The sequence below is a fragment of the Schistocerca americana genome, chromosome 1 (assembly GCF_021461395.2).
Source record: "Schistocerca americana isolate TAMUIC-IGC-003095 chromosome 1, iqSchAmer2.1, whole genome shotgun sequence".
NCBI lineage: Eukaryota > Metazoa > Arthropoda > Insecta > Orthoptera > Acrididae > Schistocerca > Schistocerca americana.
The window spans coordinates 299,677,072-299,691,307 of NC_060119.1; the positions used below are offsets into that span (position 1 = coordinate 299,677,072).

A 14,236-nucleotide genomic window follows, 5' to 3' on the forward strand; every position below is an offset into this window, starting at 1 on the left:
CCTATGTCTCCACCATTTAACAATTCCAAGGAGGACTGAGACACGTATTTACAGTACTTGTAACAGCAAACAGCACTTCACCACTTTTTGGGTTTCTGATGATGCTCTCCAGTGGTTGCTCTTCCTTTCTTGGGATTCCCTGGAGACGTTTTTCTTGCTTAAGAAGTTGGCTCTTCTCTCAAACCCGGTTGCACTCACTTTTGAGGAACTGTGTTTGCTGCTGTTGAACTATTATTCACAGTGGTTCCATGTGGTCACATTGTGCCTCAAGTTCCATCAGTACCACAAGCAAATGGACCAGTCTTTTCGATCGTGGGTAATTGATTTGCAAGGTCTGAGTTGTCATTGTGGTTTTACCTGTGCCTAGCTCACTTGCAAAACCTTAGGTGCCAATTCCCTGATCCATGATATGGTGGTTCAATTGGTTCCCAATCCAGAAGTTCGCATTGCAGCCCTCAAGATCAACAATCCTTCCTTGAACAACATACTGAAAACTGCACTTTTTTGAGGTTGCGGAGGCAGCAAATGAACATCTTATGGTGTGCCCCCAGATTGCTGCGGGTCAATGACCGCCGTGTGGTGGAATTCTCGCAAACCTTCTTCCCCACAGCATCGTTGTGATTCGTCACTTTCGGACATGTCAATGACTTCTTAGCAGCCAGCCCTGCTGCTTCAATGCAAACAGTGGGGTCTGCCTTCTTGTCCTGACTGTTGTGTGATGCATCAATGGGCAGACTGCCCCAATTGTTGGGCGCACTGACCCATTGTGGCAAGGATTGATGTCTCTGAACTGTCTGCTGTCAGCCATCAGGTCAGTATAACCCCACTCCTAACTTTCATCACGGGACAGTGCATGAACTTCAGAGCATCATTCCACAGGGAAATCCTGACGTCCCAAAATTATTTATTGGTCACACAATTGCTCGTCAGGATGTTCGTTTCATAGTTGACACAGAAGCGACGGTTTCCCTGTTCAGTAACCCGACATCGGCTTGTCTGGGTTACCCAGCATTGGCCCCGTCCTCTCGCAAGTTGGTTGCGTATGGTGACAGCTCTAATCCCCTCAGAGGTCAGTTCACCACTACAGCAACATATCAGATCGTTATGCGACCTCTAACGCTGTATGTTGTCAACAGTCATTCAGCTGGCAACGTATTCAGCCTGGATGCATTCTCACTGTTTGGGTTCTTCATCACAGGTGAAGTTCAGATCGTGTCAGACACAGTCCCCTTCCAGGAACTTGGTGACCTTTACGCCTCTTTCGCATATCTGGGGTGTGCCGTCAAGTTGGAGGCACATATTTCTTTATGTGCAGATGTGGTGCCCTGTTTCTGTCAAGCACATCCTCTTCCAGCCTCCTTATAGATGGCCATTAAGCTCGAACTTGATTGTATTCATGATGCTGGGGTCACAGATCTGGTCAAAACTAGTGCTTGGGTCTCACCCCCAGTCATGGTCCAGAAGACAAATGGTTCTCTCCATCTTTGTGGAGATTTGAACTTGAAGATCAATGCCCAACCTCTGCTGGAAACCTACCCCATACCTTGTCAAGAGGACCTCCTCTCAAAGCTTGTTGGAGGTGAATGTTTTTCTAAAACAGACCTTCCTGATGCTTGCTTACAGATTCCTCTAGATGAGGAATGACAAAGCATTGTTGTCATCAATATGTCCTTGGACTTATAAAAATACAAGCATTTGCCTTTTGGGATCTCTTCTACTCCAGTGATTTTCCAGAGATACCTGGAACAGTTAATCATGTCCATCCCTTCTTGTACCATTTACCTTGATGACTTAATTGTTACAGGTACTACATGCCGAGACCACCTGCATAACCTATGTACCCTCTTTACTACATTGCATGATGCAGGGCTCAGGTGCCGTCTGCAAAAATGCCAGTTTTTCCAGGAACAAGTGGACTACCTTAGTCACTTGCTCCCCACAGACGGGATTCAGCCCACTGACTGTAATGTTTCTGCTATTGTCTCTCCCGTGTCCCCAAAACCTCCAAGAGTTGCAGACTTTTTTGGGGAAAGTGAATTATTATTCTAAGTTCCTGCTGCAGGGACACTCATTATGCATCCTCTCATCCAGTTGCAGAAGAAAGGTGTTGCATTTTGGTGGTCAGCAGCCTGTGAGCAGGCCTTCACACAGCTGAAGTACATGTTACGTTCTGCACCCTACCTTAGTCCCTTTTCCCTATCGTGCCCTCTTGTTCTGGCTGTGGACGGTCACCTAAGTCTCAAAAACTCTTGACGTCTGCCCAATGCAGTTACTCCGTGATTGAGAATGAGGCGTTGGCAGTCATCTTTGCTGTGAAGAAATGAAATAGGTATACATGGTTGTGTACCTATTTGTGACCCAGTTTACTCTCATTATGTACCATAAACCATTAGTGGCACTATTTGGGTCACACTCTTGGGTAACATAACAGACAGCCCAAATGCTTCAGCATTGGGCTCTTTTCCTTAGATTCTACAATTCAATGTCAAGTACAAACCTAGTGTACAACATGCAAACGCTGATGCCCTCTCACGTTTACCCTCAGGACTAGACCCGGCGTTTGACCATGGAGCCCTCGCATTTTCCACATTGATGTGGAATGACAACACACCTTGGATGGGTTTCCCATTACTGCTACTCACTGTGCGACAGACACATGCTGCGACCCTATCTTACAGCATGTCATACACTGTATACTCCATGGGTGGCCTACTTTTTTTTTGAAGTCATGTGCTCCTGAACTGCGGGTCCAGGCTCGCTTCTCTCATCATTTGTCCATTGCTCTGATGTGCTCCTACTGGATGCGGAGGTGGGTATCCATTGTGTTCTCATCCCAACTGTCTTGTGTACTAAAGTCTTGGGACTCTTCCATTGCGAGCTCTGGGATATGTTATGAGTGAAAGCCCTTGCCAGGCAACTGTCTACTGGCCAGGACTGAACAAGGACATGGAGGCTGTGGTATGCTGCTGTTCTGCCTGTGCTCACCATCAGGGTGCCCCGCCTCAGTCTTCGCCTCCTCACCTACTCCCCATCATTCATCTAGTATTTGCTGGTCCCTTCCTCGGCTCGATGTGGCTTATTGTTGTGGACGTTTATTCAAACATTCAGCATGGAGTCCACCACCACAGCTGCCACACTTAAAGCCCTTCTGCAGATTCTTGCCATTGGAGGGCTTCCCCACACCATCATAACTGTCATTGGCCCCCCAGTTCACAGCTACAGCTATTGAATAGTTCTGCGCTGCTAATGCCATCAAACACCTGTGTAGGTGACCATTTCAACCCTCCTCCAGTGGCGAAGTGGAGCGGATGGTGTGCAAATTTAAGCAACAAATGTTGAAGGTCTTGGGTGAATCTACCACGAAAGAAGCACTCACGAAGTTCCTGAGCGCTGAGAAGTCCATCTCTGTCCATGACTGCAGCCCAGCAGAACTCCTCCATGGTTGACTGTTGTGTACCCTCCTTCATCTCCTGGCATCCCAACCTAAGGAACCCCAGACCTGACGTGCTGGACAGTAACCTCCTGATTCGGCTGTTTGGACATGTTCTTATGGGGCAAAACCCTCCTTGGTGACAGCTATGGTAGTGTTCACTCATGGATGGCGCCTTACAACAGTTGATACCCTGAAAGACTTGGAGCGTTGGAACTTGAACCAACTTCATCCCCACATCCAGCCTACCCCTCCAGTAGTGGATTGCTCTGAGTTGGAGTTGCCGCCCTCCCACGTCCCTCCATCTCACAAGTACCATTTGCACTCCAGGACACTGTTGGCAGCTCCCATAGGCACAGGTATGGAGGTTGAGACATTACCACAACCTCTGTCTGCTCCAGGGTCATCCCCCACTGCAGTCCCCTGGCACAGAGCTCGAAGTTTCACATTTGTTCTCGCAACTGGTGGCCTCCACTGCCGGGACACCACCTGTTCACCTCCCAAAACATCGGCCAGGGCGTTTCAGGCCTTATGTGTCCATTTTGGGGGGAGGGTCAGATATTCCAGTCTGACAATTTAGACAGCCTGCCAGAAGGTGTGGACGTAGAGGACAACTGAAAGGTAGTGCCCCTATAACATGTGACCAAGCTGTCACTGCCATAGCGCTGTGCACAGGCCACGCCTGCTGCACTGGCCTATCGATGCTCAAAGGGACCCTATTAAGCTGGCAATGCAGGGACTCAGAATTCAGTTGTGTTTCGACTGTGCTCTGGTTGCTTATGTCATACATATCATTGTTCGTTTCATGATCTTTCTATGTCTAGGCTTCTGATTTGGTTCACTCTTCAGACTTGTCATTCTGTTGTATCTGTCTATAGCTTTAGTTATCATCGATAGCTGTTGTCTTTCTGTGGTTTTGGCGAGTCACCATCCACGCCCTCAGCTGGTTGGCCTACCTCTCCGAGTCGTGTCGGATTCCAGTTACAGGACCTCTCCTCCAAAGTGTGTAAATTGGTCAATGTATCACTGTGTCTGGAGTATGGACTGCAGTGTCTTCTTTGAAGGAAGGAAGATGTAGGAGATTAAAACTTCAAAAGGCCAAGATTATCTATAAGGCCATTTTTTGCTTCAGCTCTTAAAAAGTCTTTTTTGACAGTCAACACATCTACACAAATGAAGGTTGCCATTTTCAACACTATTACCTTTGTTTCTCAGTGCATTTGTCTAGCTGCAGTTGTTTCAGAGCCCATAGCTCTCACGCAAGCATCAGCTAAAGCTACAGTTGCCACCATTGTGGAGCTCCAAAGACAGAGTATGATAAAAAAATCTGTCACTGCCTACACAGTTGCTGTGATAGGTTCTAGAAAGCCCTCCCGGATCAAAAAAGCAAATGAGACATTTCCACCATAGGCAAAAACAGGTGGTAGACTGTCAGGTAACGTTGATGTTATTCAATTTCATGGTTCTACTGCTTCTGCTTCAGGGGAGATGGACAGTGAAGACTTCCCTGGGGAACCAAGGCTGAACCTCCACCTGTTGCGGGCTCTCCACTCTGGTGAAAAGAAAGGGTGAAAGTGCAACCCCTGTGATAAATGGCTCCCATACTACAGTGGAATGTTTATGGGTTCAGGACTCATGTGGAGGAACTGAAACTCCTGGCATAGGCACACCCCCCTGTGCTTGTGTTTTCAGGAGAAACCTTTCAAAGCCACTGATGCCCCTGTGCTATGGGGTTGTGCCTTCCACCAATAGGATGAGCTGACTAGGGAAAGAGCCAAGGGAGAGGTTGTTGTGTTTGTCAATAACACACACCACTCTTCTGCTCTGTCTGTGGTTACTGACCTACAAGTAGTAGCCATTGCTGTTCATGTGGGTCAGAAGGTCACTATCTGCTCCCTGTATCACCTCTGCAGAATGTGATAGGCTGAGGCTCTTGCAGGGCTTACTACACAACTGCCCCACCTATTTCTAGTACTGGATGATTTCAATGCCCGTAATATGGGTTTCAAACTATACCTACCTGAGGGGTTGAGTTTTGGAGAACCTCATTCTGTATTAGGAGCTGTGCATCCTCAACGCAGGCCCACTCATTTCTCAGCTGCTACTGAGTCATTCTCAGCCATCGACCTCTCCTATTGCTCTGCAGCCCCTTCAGACTCAGCATAGCAGGAAGCAACTGATGATCTTCATTCCAGAGAGTGTGGACCACATCACATGAATGATCCATCATGCTGGTGACATGTCCATCCCCAAGTCTTCAGGTTATTGTAGGAGGCAACATGTACCTTGATGGACTGATGAGTGTTGTAAAGCAATCTGGGATAGGCACGCGATTCTTCTATGGTTTAAATGCTGCCCAACAGCAGCCAGCCTACAGCCTTTCAAGTCACGAGAACCAAGACTCTATGCATAATTAAGGACAGCAAGAAAAACTCATGGCAAGTTTCCTGAACTCTATCGACAACCATTAGAATTCTTCGACAAAAGCATGGGAAGCCATCAGGAGGATTTCATAAAAACACAGTTGTTTACCAATGGCAGCAATGCTGAAATGGGGATGTCACCAAACAACGCGCAGAGACATCACTCAGACAAGGACAGAGTATTTTGCAGTGACTGCTGCCAGTGCCAATCAGGATCTGGCATTTTGCTGCTACTGTACAAATGTTTCAAAGAGTTTTGAAAAGACATTTAAGGCGATGACTGTCCTGGACACCCGAGCACTTCAGTTACTTATGACAATGCAGAAAAAGTAAAGAACACGTTTCTACAAAAGTGCTGAATCATCATGAGAGAGATTGCTGATGATGTCAGCATAATTTTGAACAAAAACCCTGTCATGTAGATATTGCTCAGGAACTGCTTAATGAAGTTGACAACACTCCAGAGCTTCTAAAGAAGGTTACAAAAAGTAAAAAAAGTGAGTATGGCATTGAAAGTAAGGCCCAGTCATCCCAATGGAAATTGCCTGAAGAGCCAAGACTGCCAAAAATTTGACAAGTTCAATCATATGTGTAGTTTCTTGTCACTGTTTTCTTTGATTTCAATGTGATAGTGCATCATGAATTCCTGTCTTATGGTTGTACGGATAATAAGGAATACTACCTGGAAGTTATGTGCCATTTGTGTGGAGCAATCCTGTAAAAATTATCAGAATTGTGGCAAAACCGCTGGTGGAAATTGTATCATGATAATGCTCCCACTCACACCTCAATGCTTCTTCTTGATTTTTTTTTTCAAAAAACAAAACCATTATGTCGCCTCAGCAACAGTATTCACCAGAAAGGGCTCACCGTGACTTCTTTCTATTCCCGAAGCTGAAGAGAACCATGAAAAGATGTCGTTTTGCCATCACTGATGATACAAAAACAGAATTGCTGAAGGAGCTGAACACTATAATGAAAAGTGAGTTAAAAGTGCTTTCAAGATTGGAAAAAGTGCTGGCACAAGTGTATTTTATGTGAGGGAGATTACTTTGAAGGGGACAAAGTTGATTTTGGGAATAAATAAAAATTCCTGTTATAAATAAAAATTCCTGTTACTTTTTGATCCCACCTTGTATATTGCAACACAAACTCGAATATTGATATAGTCAACATGAAAAATGTGTTCAATTTGATTTAATTTGATTAATGCAGGGAAACAAAAACAGCAGTGGTCTTAGTCCACTGTTGCCCTCTTTGAAACTGAATCTGTTGTGTGGTTTCGCTCCCTGAGGTTGTAGTAAAGCCGACCGGTACCCTTTAGCTGGAGACTCATTACTAGTTCCTTACTAGACATGATTTCTTCAGGCTCTACTGAGCTGAGTATTCTGTGTCTTGTGCCCTCCATGGCTTTGCACTGGAAAATGAGATGTGGCACAGTTTCATCCTCCTCACCACACAGTCTACAGTTAGCGTCTTCTTTCTCTATACCCATCATGTGTAGGTTTTTCGTAAAGTTTCCATCCCATGCTAGTCATGAGTTCTACCATGGGTTTAATCTGTTCCTGCTCAAGTTCAGGATTATAGAATTTCTCTTGAAACATTGCTTCGGCACCATTAGCTTGCCCTGTTCTTGTTTTTGATTTGTAGTCTAATACTGTACATGTTGCCTCGTGATCCAGCTACATAGTTTTGGTTTTATGGTCACCTTAGTGATAGTTAGGACAGGTTACGGTCCAGTAAGTGGAGTCATCATGCTACAGGTTATGGTCCAATAAATGAAGTCGTCGTGCTAGTACTGGCCAGTCTATCAGCATGGTCATCACCACTAATTCCTGAGTGACCAGGGACCCACAGCAGGTTTACCCTGATACTATCCCCTAGTCTCCCAAGACCATCATGGCATTCTGCAATAATCTTTGATCTCACTGCAGGGGCTGACAGAGATTTCAAAGCTGTTTGGGTGTCTGAATAGTTGTAGATGCTACGTTTATTGTGTTTAAATTAAACATGAAGTCTTAGGATCTAGGTGTTTAAAACAAATTCACCAACACATGATTTTTCTCAGATATGAAGGAAGTACCAATGGCTTAAATATATAATTAAAGTATGAAATGCGTTGATTGTGTACTTAACTGGTTTAGTGGCACCTTCTACACTAGCATGCCAAAGGTGCACACTATAAGGTTAATGTATCCCACTAAAACAACGAAAAATATGGAGTACAACAAAGCACATCTTCCAAATGAGACAGCTAACAATGTGCCAATCGTTCTTGTCCTTTTCGTAAAGTCTAACCATAGTTCTTAGGTGCAGCTAGGAACTTTGAACATTAGGAACATGAAGACCTGCCCTATGATCATGACGCCTTCTTGGAGAAAAAGTCCATTTGGACATCGCATAGACCATGAGATTGTGACAGTGCGACTAAAACACAAGGATCCATCAGTACTGCTATATGAGGCATACTGACTGGATCCCTGTCCCTCTTCAGAACAGTGTGTTGTTGTTTTATGAGGAGGAGGCAGCAGAGCTGCATGCTGTGCATCATACACTATGTTGTAGTTACTCTAGTCACTGGCTGGCTGGGTACTAGCCACAGATTCGAGTCCCATTCTTCTGCAGTTGCTTATGGTTTGACATTTCTGAATTATGGAAGGTTCTAGGAAGTATTGTCATATTGAATGTTGTAATTTACCTCTACATGTGTATAAATAGGAACAATCCCTGCTGAAGCCAGCAGTTCAGCTATATCTGTACTTCCCTGTGTGCTCAGTGAATGTTATTTTGGTTTGATAACCATGCTGTTGCAGCAGACACTCAATTCTGGATTCTACACGACAGTACCATACTATGCACATTATGAGACCATTTAACCAACTGTCATCTAAAGACCTCCAGGTGGCTAACCACAGCCTGCAAATCAAAACATTTCCAAATTGGTTGTTATACTTTTAGTTGCAGCTTACAATTGTTGACACACAATAGTAGAATGTGGTAGAAGTAGTGACACCAAATGCAAATAATTATTTTTGTTCATCTTTTTTTAAAACTTTACACAAAGTTTGATTCTGTGTCTGAAGGTCTGTGCCCCAATCCATGGGTTGTCATAGAATTATTTCTGTGACTTTTTCCTCAGGAAATGTTTTAACGCATGTGAAGATAATCAAGTAGATATCATTCTACATAAAATTTGAGATCTATTCATGCATTGTGTTCTGAAAATTCTATCATGAGGGAGAACCTTCAGGGGTGTGGAGTCAGTCAAGTCATACATTAACTGGCAGAAGCAGTAGGTAGTCTACCTCTGCCTCTGTAAAATGTACTATCAACAAATAATGACTAGTACTAATACCCTTATCGTTTACTGAGTGACCCAGGTTTCAGGTCAGAGCAAGGAAATGGCACACACTTCCAATAAGAACATTCCTCAGAAAGAACTGCGGTGTTTAATATACTCTTTGTGTTGTCAGTTTTACTTTGCTCCCCTCACTTAATCGCCACAAGCCCCCACTTCCTGCCTTTTCATTTCTCTTCCTACCCCTTCATTCTCCTCTCTCCCCCTGCATCTCTCCCTTTCTTCTCATTTCTAGTGAATAAAAAGGTGACACATTGGTTAAAACACTGTACTTGTACTCATGAGTGTGAGTTTTGCAATCCTATACAGCTATGTTGTTTCACATTTCTCAAAATTACTTAGGGTGAATACAATAATAAAGCGATGGTTAATGTCCTCCTGCAACTTCATGTGTATGAGGCCATGGTCTGAAGCCTTAACCATCCTTCCTTCATTGCCTTTTCTTTCACTGTCTTGCTCCTTGTAAGTCTTAAAGCAGTTTCTGATTAAGATCCATAAATGTATGACTTAAGATTTTATCTTAACAAAAGTGCAATTCTAACTTGCAGATGGAGACATTAAGGATTTAAGAACGTATGAAGGAGAAACACCACTTTTCTTGTCTGTTAATCCAGAATCTAAACTTGATGTAATGAAAATTCTTTTGAATCACTCAGCAAATGTGAATCTTGGCAACAATGAAGAGTTCACACCATTACATAAAGGTAAAGCTTGAGCAAAGTATCATATGTGTGTTTCTGCTGTACTTCTTGATTTATTATGTTTTGATTTTTGAAAATGATCTTCAGCTTGTTCACCTGTCTCCCTTCACACTGAAGAAGAATCATCAATTTCATTATTGTCACCCTTCATTTTATATTAACTAAATGAGTAATACATTTTGCCTTGGATTCAGTTTAATTAAATATTTTTTATTGAGTAATATCAGTTGGAGTATTATGTGATGAATTTGTAACTCCATGTACAATCTATCTCCTTTATGCGCCGGCCGCGGTGGCCGAGCTGTTCTAAGCGCTTCAGTCCAGAACCGCGCTGCTGCCACGGTCGCAGGTTCGAATCCTGCCTCGGGCATGGATGTGTGTGATGTCCTTAGGTTAGTTAGGTTTAAGTAGTTCTAAGTTCTAGGGGACTGATGACCTCAGATGTTAAGTCCCATAGTGCTCAGAGCCTATCTCCCTTATGCGTATCTGTGAACTTAACCTTGTAATCAATTTAGCAGTCGAACTAAAGACAGTTCTTATAATGATTTTCCACTTGTTTTTCATCATTTACGTTCTTGCATGAATCCTCCTTGCTCTCCAAGGTACTGTCAACCATGACACCCAAAAAACAAGCACTCTGCCACAGCAGGGGGAGAGGTTTGCTCGCATTTGCACCTTGATGATGCCTGGAGCTGATGTGACTTACACTTCATCAGCACCCACATAAAATGAGAGCATGCACAATGGGATGATCTACACTTAGTAACAACCTAAGCCATGTTTTCACTTCTCATGAATATCTTTTGCCTAAGAGAACAAGAGTGAAACATGTCGTTCCGAAGAATCCCATTTAACACCATGTGGTTCTAGTTTTTTAATCATATATTTTATGACTTTAGGTTTTTGCCATGGTTTGATGTTTCTTTTATTTTGTTTGTGTGTGTAAAAAATGAAAGCAGAATTAAACCAATGTGTATATTACAATCATTAGATGAAGGAATATACTGAAACCCCATTCTGGAATTTCACTGTAGGCTACCACTTGTTTTATAGACAGTATATGGCAGAAAATTATTGTGGCTATGTGCTGCACCACTATTAACTTGTTGTGTATAAGTTTTACATTCATAGTGTGGAAATGGTAACAGTGCCCGTTTGCTGGACAAATTAGCCTGAATCTTTGCCTGTCAGAAACTTAAACTCTGTTTTCCTTAGCTTCTGTATAGAGAACTTCATTAATTTTATGTTATTTATAAACAACAACAAAAAAAGACTGGCTCAAAGAATGTGCATTGTCAGATATGTAGTTTATTAGTAACTTTTACAGTGTAAAAAATACAACACTGGGCAATCATTACAAATAATTAAATCCAGATGGTGTGTGCTTGGCAATACATGTAATTCAGCAAAGATAGGAACACAGTGAGGGGTAGATTATAACTTTCTAAGCCCCACCACTGATATTTGTTGTACAAAGTCAATTATGTGTTAATAAGACTGGAGGTTTGCCTGTTTTCATGTCACTAAATGAGGTGGTGCATTGGTTTAAACTGTCATCTCACAGGATGAGTTAGCTAACATTGACATGTTTTGTGATGTCACTTCCTGCTATTTCATGTCAATAAGCCATTGTGTCATTGAAACATAAAATCAAGTTCTGTGATATTTTGACAATGTGCCACGTGAAGTAGAACCAATAAGAAGCAAGAACACTCTGTACGTCAATGCAGAACTTGTGAGATGCAATATTGTATTAGTCGTGTTTAGTTTAAGCCCATATTTCATGGGCTTTGTGTTATAACCTATTACTGTATACTGTTTCTAAGCACTAGCCCATTGACTCTCTCAAGAACATTTCATTATTGGTACTTCTTGTTTCAATAAAATAGGAAACGTCATACTGATGGTTGAAAAATTTCCGTATTCGATTACTTTCATGTTACAACTCACATATTAAGAAAAGTATGCTACTGTAAGGCATCTGCGCTTTTAAGTTTTGTTAAAATCATGTCCTTCTTAGTAAGATTTGTTGTAATTAAAATGTCAATTAATAACATAATCAGTGATTAAAGCGTTCACAGAACTGTAACATATGTACAGGGTCACTGAAGGCAGAACGTCAGTGTTTAGGGGTGCTATGTTGCAACACAGCGTATAGTGGGTTCACATCCTGTTGTAACCAGATGTTTTTCTTTGTCTTCACATTTTGTAAAAGGCTGTGGGACATTATTATTAAATTAATAGAGACAATGTCTCTGATGTTTGATGTTATGCAAATATAGGTGCGCCCTCTGTCAGGAGTGAATTTGTTTGATTTTGTGAACTTTTATAAGCTGGTGTCATTACTGATTCTTCATGTCTATTTCCTTTTTGCCTTATTACATATTCATGCATTATTGAAGTTTTTATTTATGTGCACTACAGGCAGAACAACGTGTCTAGAATGTCGATAAGGGAGGAGGAAATGTGTGTTTCAATAGAGCTAATGTAGGAATTTTATGCCCAAACATTTCTGTAAAAAAACTGCATGGTTTGTGGGTCATATAAAGTCAACAACTGCCACTGGAGAGCACTAAGAGCACAAAATCAAGGTGAACCAGCTCATCCAGTTTGCTGAAGTCACCGTGTCTCCTGACCTTTGATTTCCCATTAGCATCTGTATCAACATAAGCTGCCTCATCCCATGTGACAACTGCTTAAGACATGGCTGTCCTATTTGGAAGGACTAGGCTTCTGGTGGCTCACTGCATTTGTAAGACTAGCTGTGGCTTTTCAGTAAAGAAGGTTCTCTTTCTTCACTGTTTTTTTTTTTCCTCATTTCATGAATGAGTGCATTATTTCTATCTAGTTGCTTTGAGATCGGTCTTCAGTCCTTCATGTTGTGTGTATCCAGTTTCTGGAATCATCTAATGAGTGTCATCTGACAACGAAAGACCTTGTAGAGTAAATGTGCATGCAATTTGAGACTTCTCCAAGGTACATGAGTTTGAATTTTTCTTTCAGCTATTCTTTGAAAGCATTCTTCAGTCACAGATTTAATAGTAATTAGTGTAGCACCCACGTAAACTGTAATGGGATTTCCCCCCCAAGGGATCAGCAGTTGATTTCTTAACATTCAGACTTGTCAGAATCTTGTCCAGCTATGACTCCGTTGTTTTAAATCATAAACTATGATTTTTAATAGTAGTAATTGAATCACATTCTTGAATTTACATAGAAAATTCTTCATTGAAGACATACTGAAGAAGTGCTGTGACTGTGTGTAAATGATAGTATGGCATAGTCCATATCAATTCAGGCAGGCTAGGAAAATATCTTACCTTTATAGTCGTGGATGTTATTGAATTTAGCATATATTAAAATGTAGGACTATGTAAGGAACACACATTCTTTTGTTTTCTTCAAAAAAGTTTCTGCTCCGAGATACAGCTCTCCAAAGATGACACTGCACATATCATTTTGAAAATGTGAATTTTGGAAAAAATTTTAAAATGCTGTATCTCTGGAACACTTCTAGATATTTTATTGGTTTTTTTTTATTTGAAAGATAATTGCATTATGATTACAAAGAAATCCTCCATTTGGCTTATCTGTCAAAGTTCTTTTACTAAAGCGTTCTGAACTTTTTGTACAGTTTATGGAAGAATTTTATTTATTTATTTTTTTTTTTCAGAAATGCTAATCCATAAAAATTTGATTTTTTTTCTGTTGATTAGTACCATATAGTCCTACATTCCTTAAAAAGGAGAGCTTCTGATTTTAGGTTAAATAGGTTTTATAAACAATTGAAATTTTTACCATGCATAAAACCTGTTTTGTTATCATGTTATCACATAACAGCCTCATAAAAGTCAGAACCTAGCCTTATTTAACATAATTTTAGTTTTGAAAGATGAGTAAGAGACCCTTTTTCAAGCATTTTAAATGGTTCCGAAATGTATGTGAAAGGTCCAAAGACTTAAAGGTTTCAATTTATACAGCTTCTGTGCGCTATGTTTTGTATTGAAATTAGCCAGTCATTGAACTAAAAATGTGTTCCACTGCTTCAGTATCTTCCTTTGATACAGAGCAGTGCCTTCCTGTTGAACCAATAGGAACTGGAGCACTTACAGTCTTCAAAACATTGTGAACAGGAAGTGAACTCTGATGGCATTGTTGCTGTCCTTCAGCTGGAAATTTATATCCAGCAGCTGGTCCATGTGGTAGCATAGAGTTCACCACAGTTTCATTTAACTCATGACTGGGGTCTATAATCTCTGCAATCCACCAGTCACAGTCACACACGTGCCACAAACATCCCCCTTCTCAGGTTGTGAATCAGAAT

General features: G+C 41.7%; 1 protein-coding gene across 5 annotated transcripts in view; it reads left to right on the forward strand.

Moving 5' to 3' along the window:
- LOC124595321 (ankyrin repeat and SOCS box protein 3-like) overlaps positions 1-14,236 on the forward strand; it is a 299,266-nt gene that overhangs the window by 42,603 nt on the left and 242,427 nt on the right. For all 5 annotated transcript variants that reach the window (XM_047134051.1, XM_047134042.1, XM_047134059.1 and 2 more), the window contains exon 3: positions 9,760-9,915. In XM_047134051.1, coding sequence (XP_046990007.1) covers positions 9,760-9,915 — 156 coding nt within the window. The remainder of the gene's footprint in view (positions 1-9,759; positions 9,916-14,236) is intronic.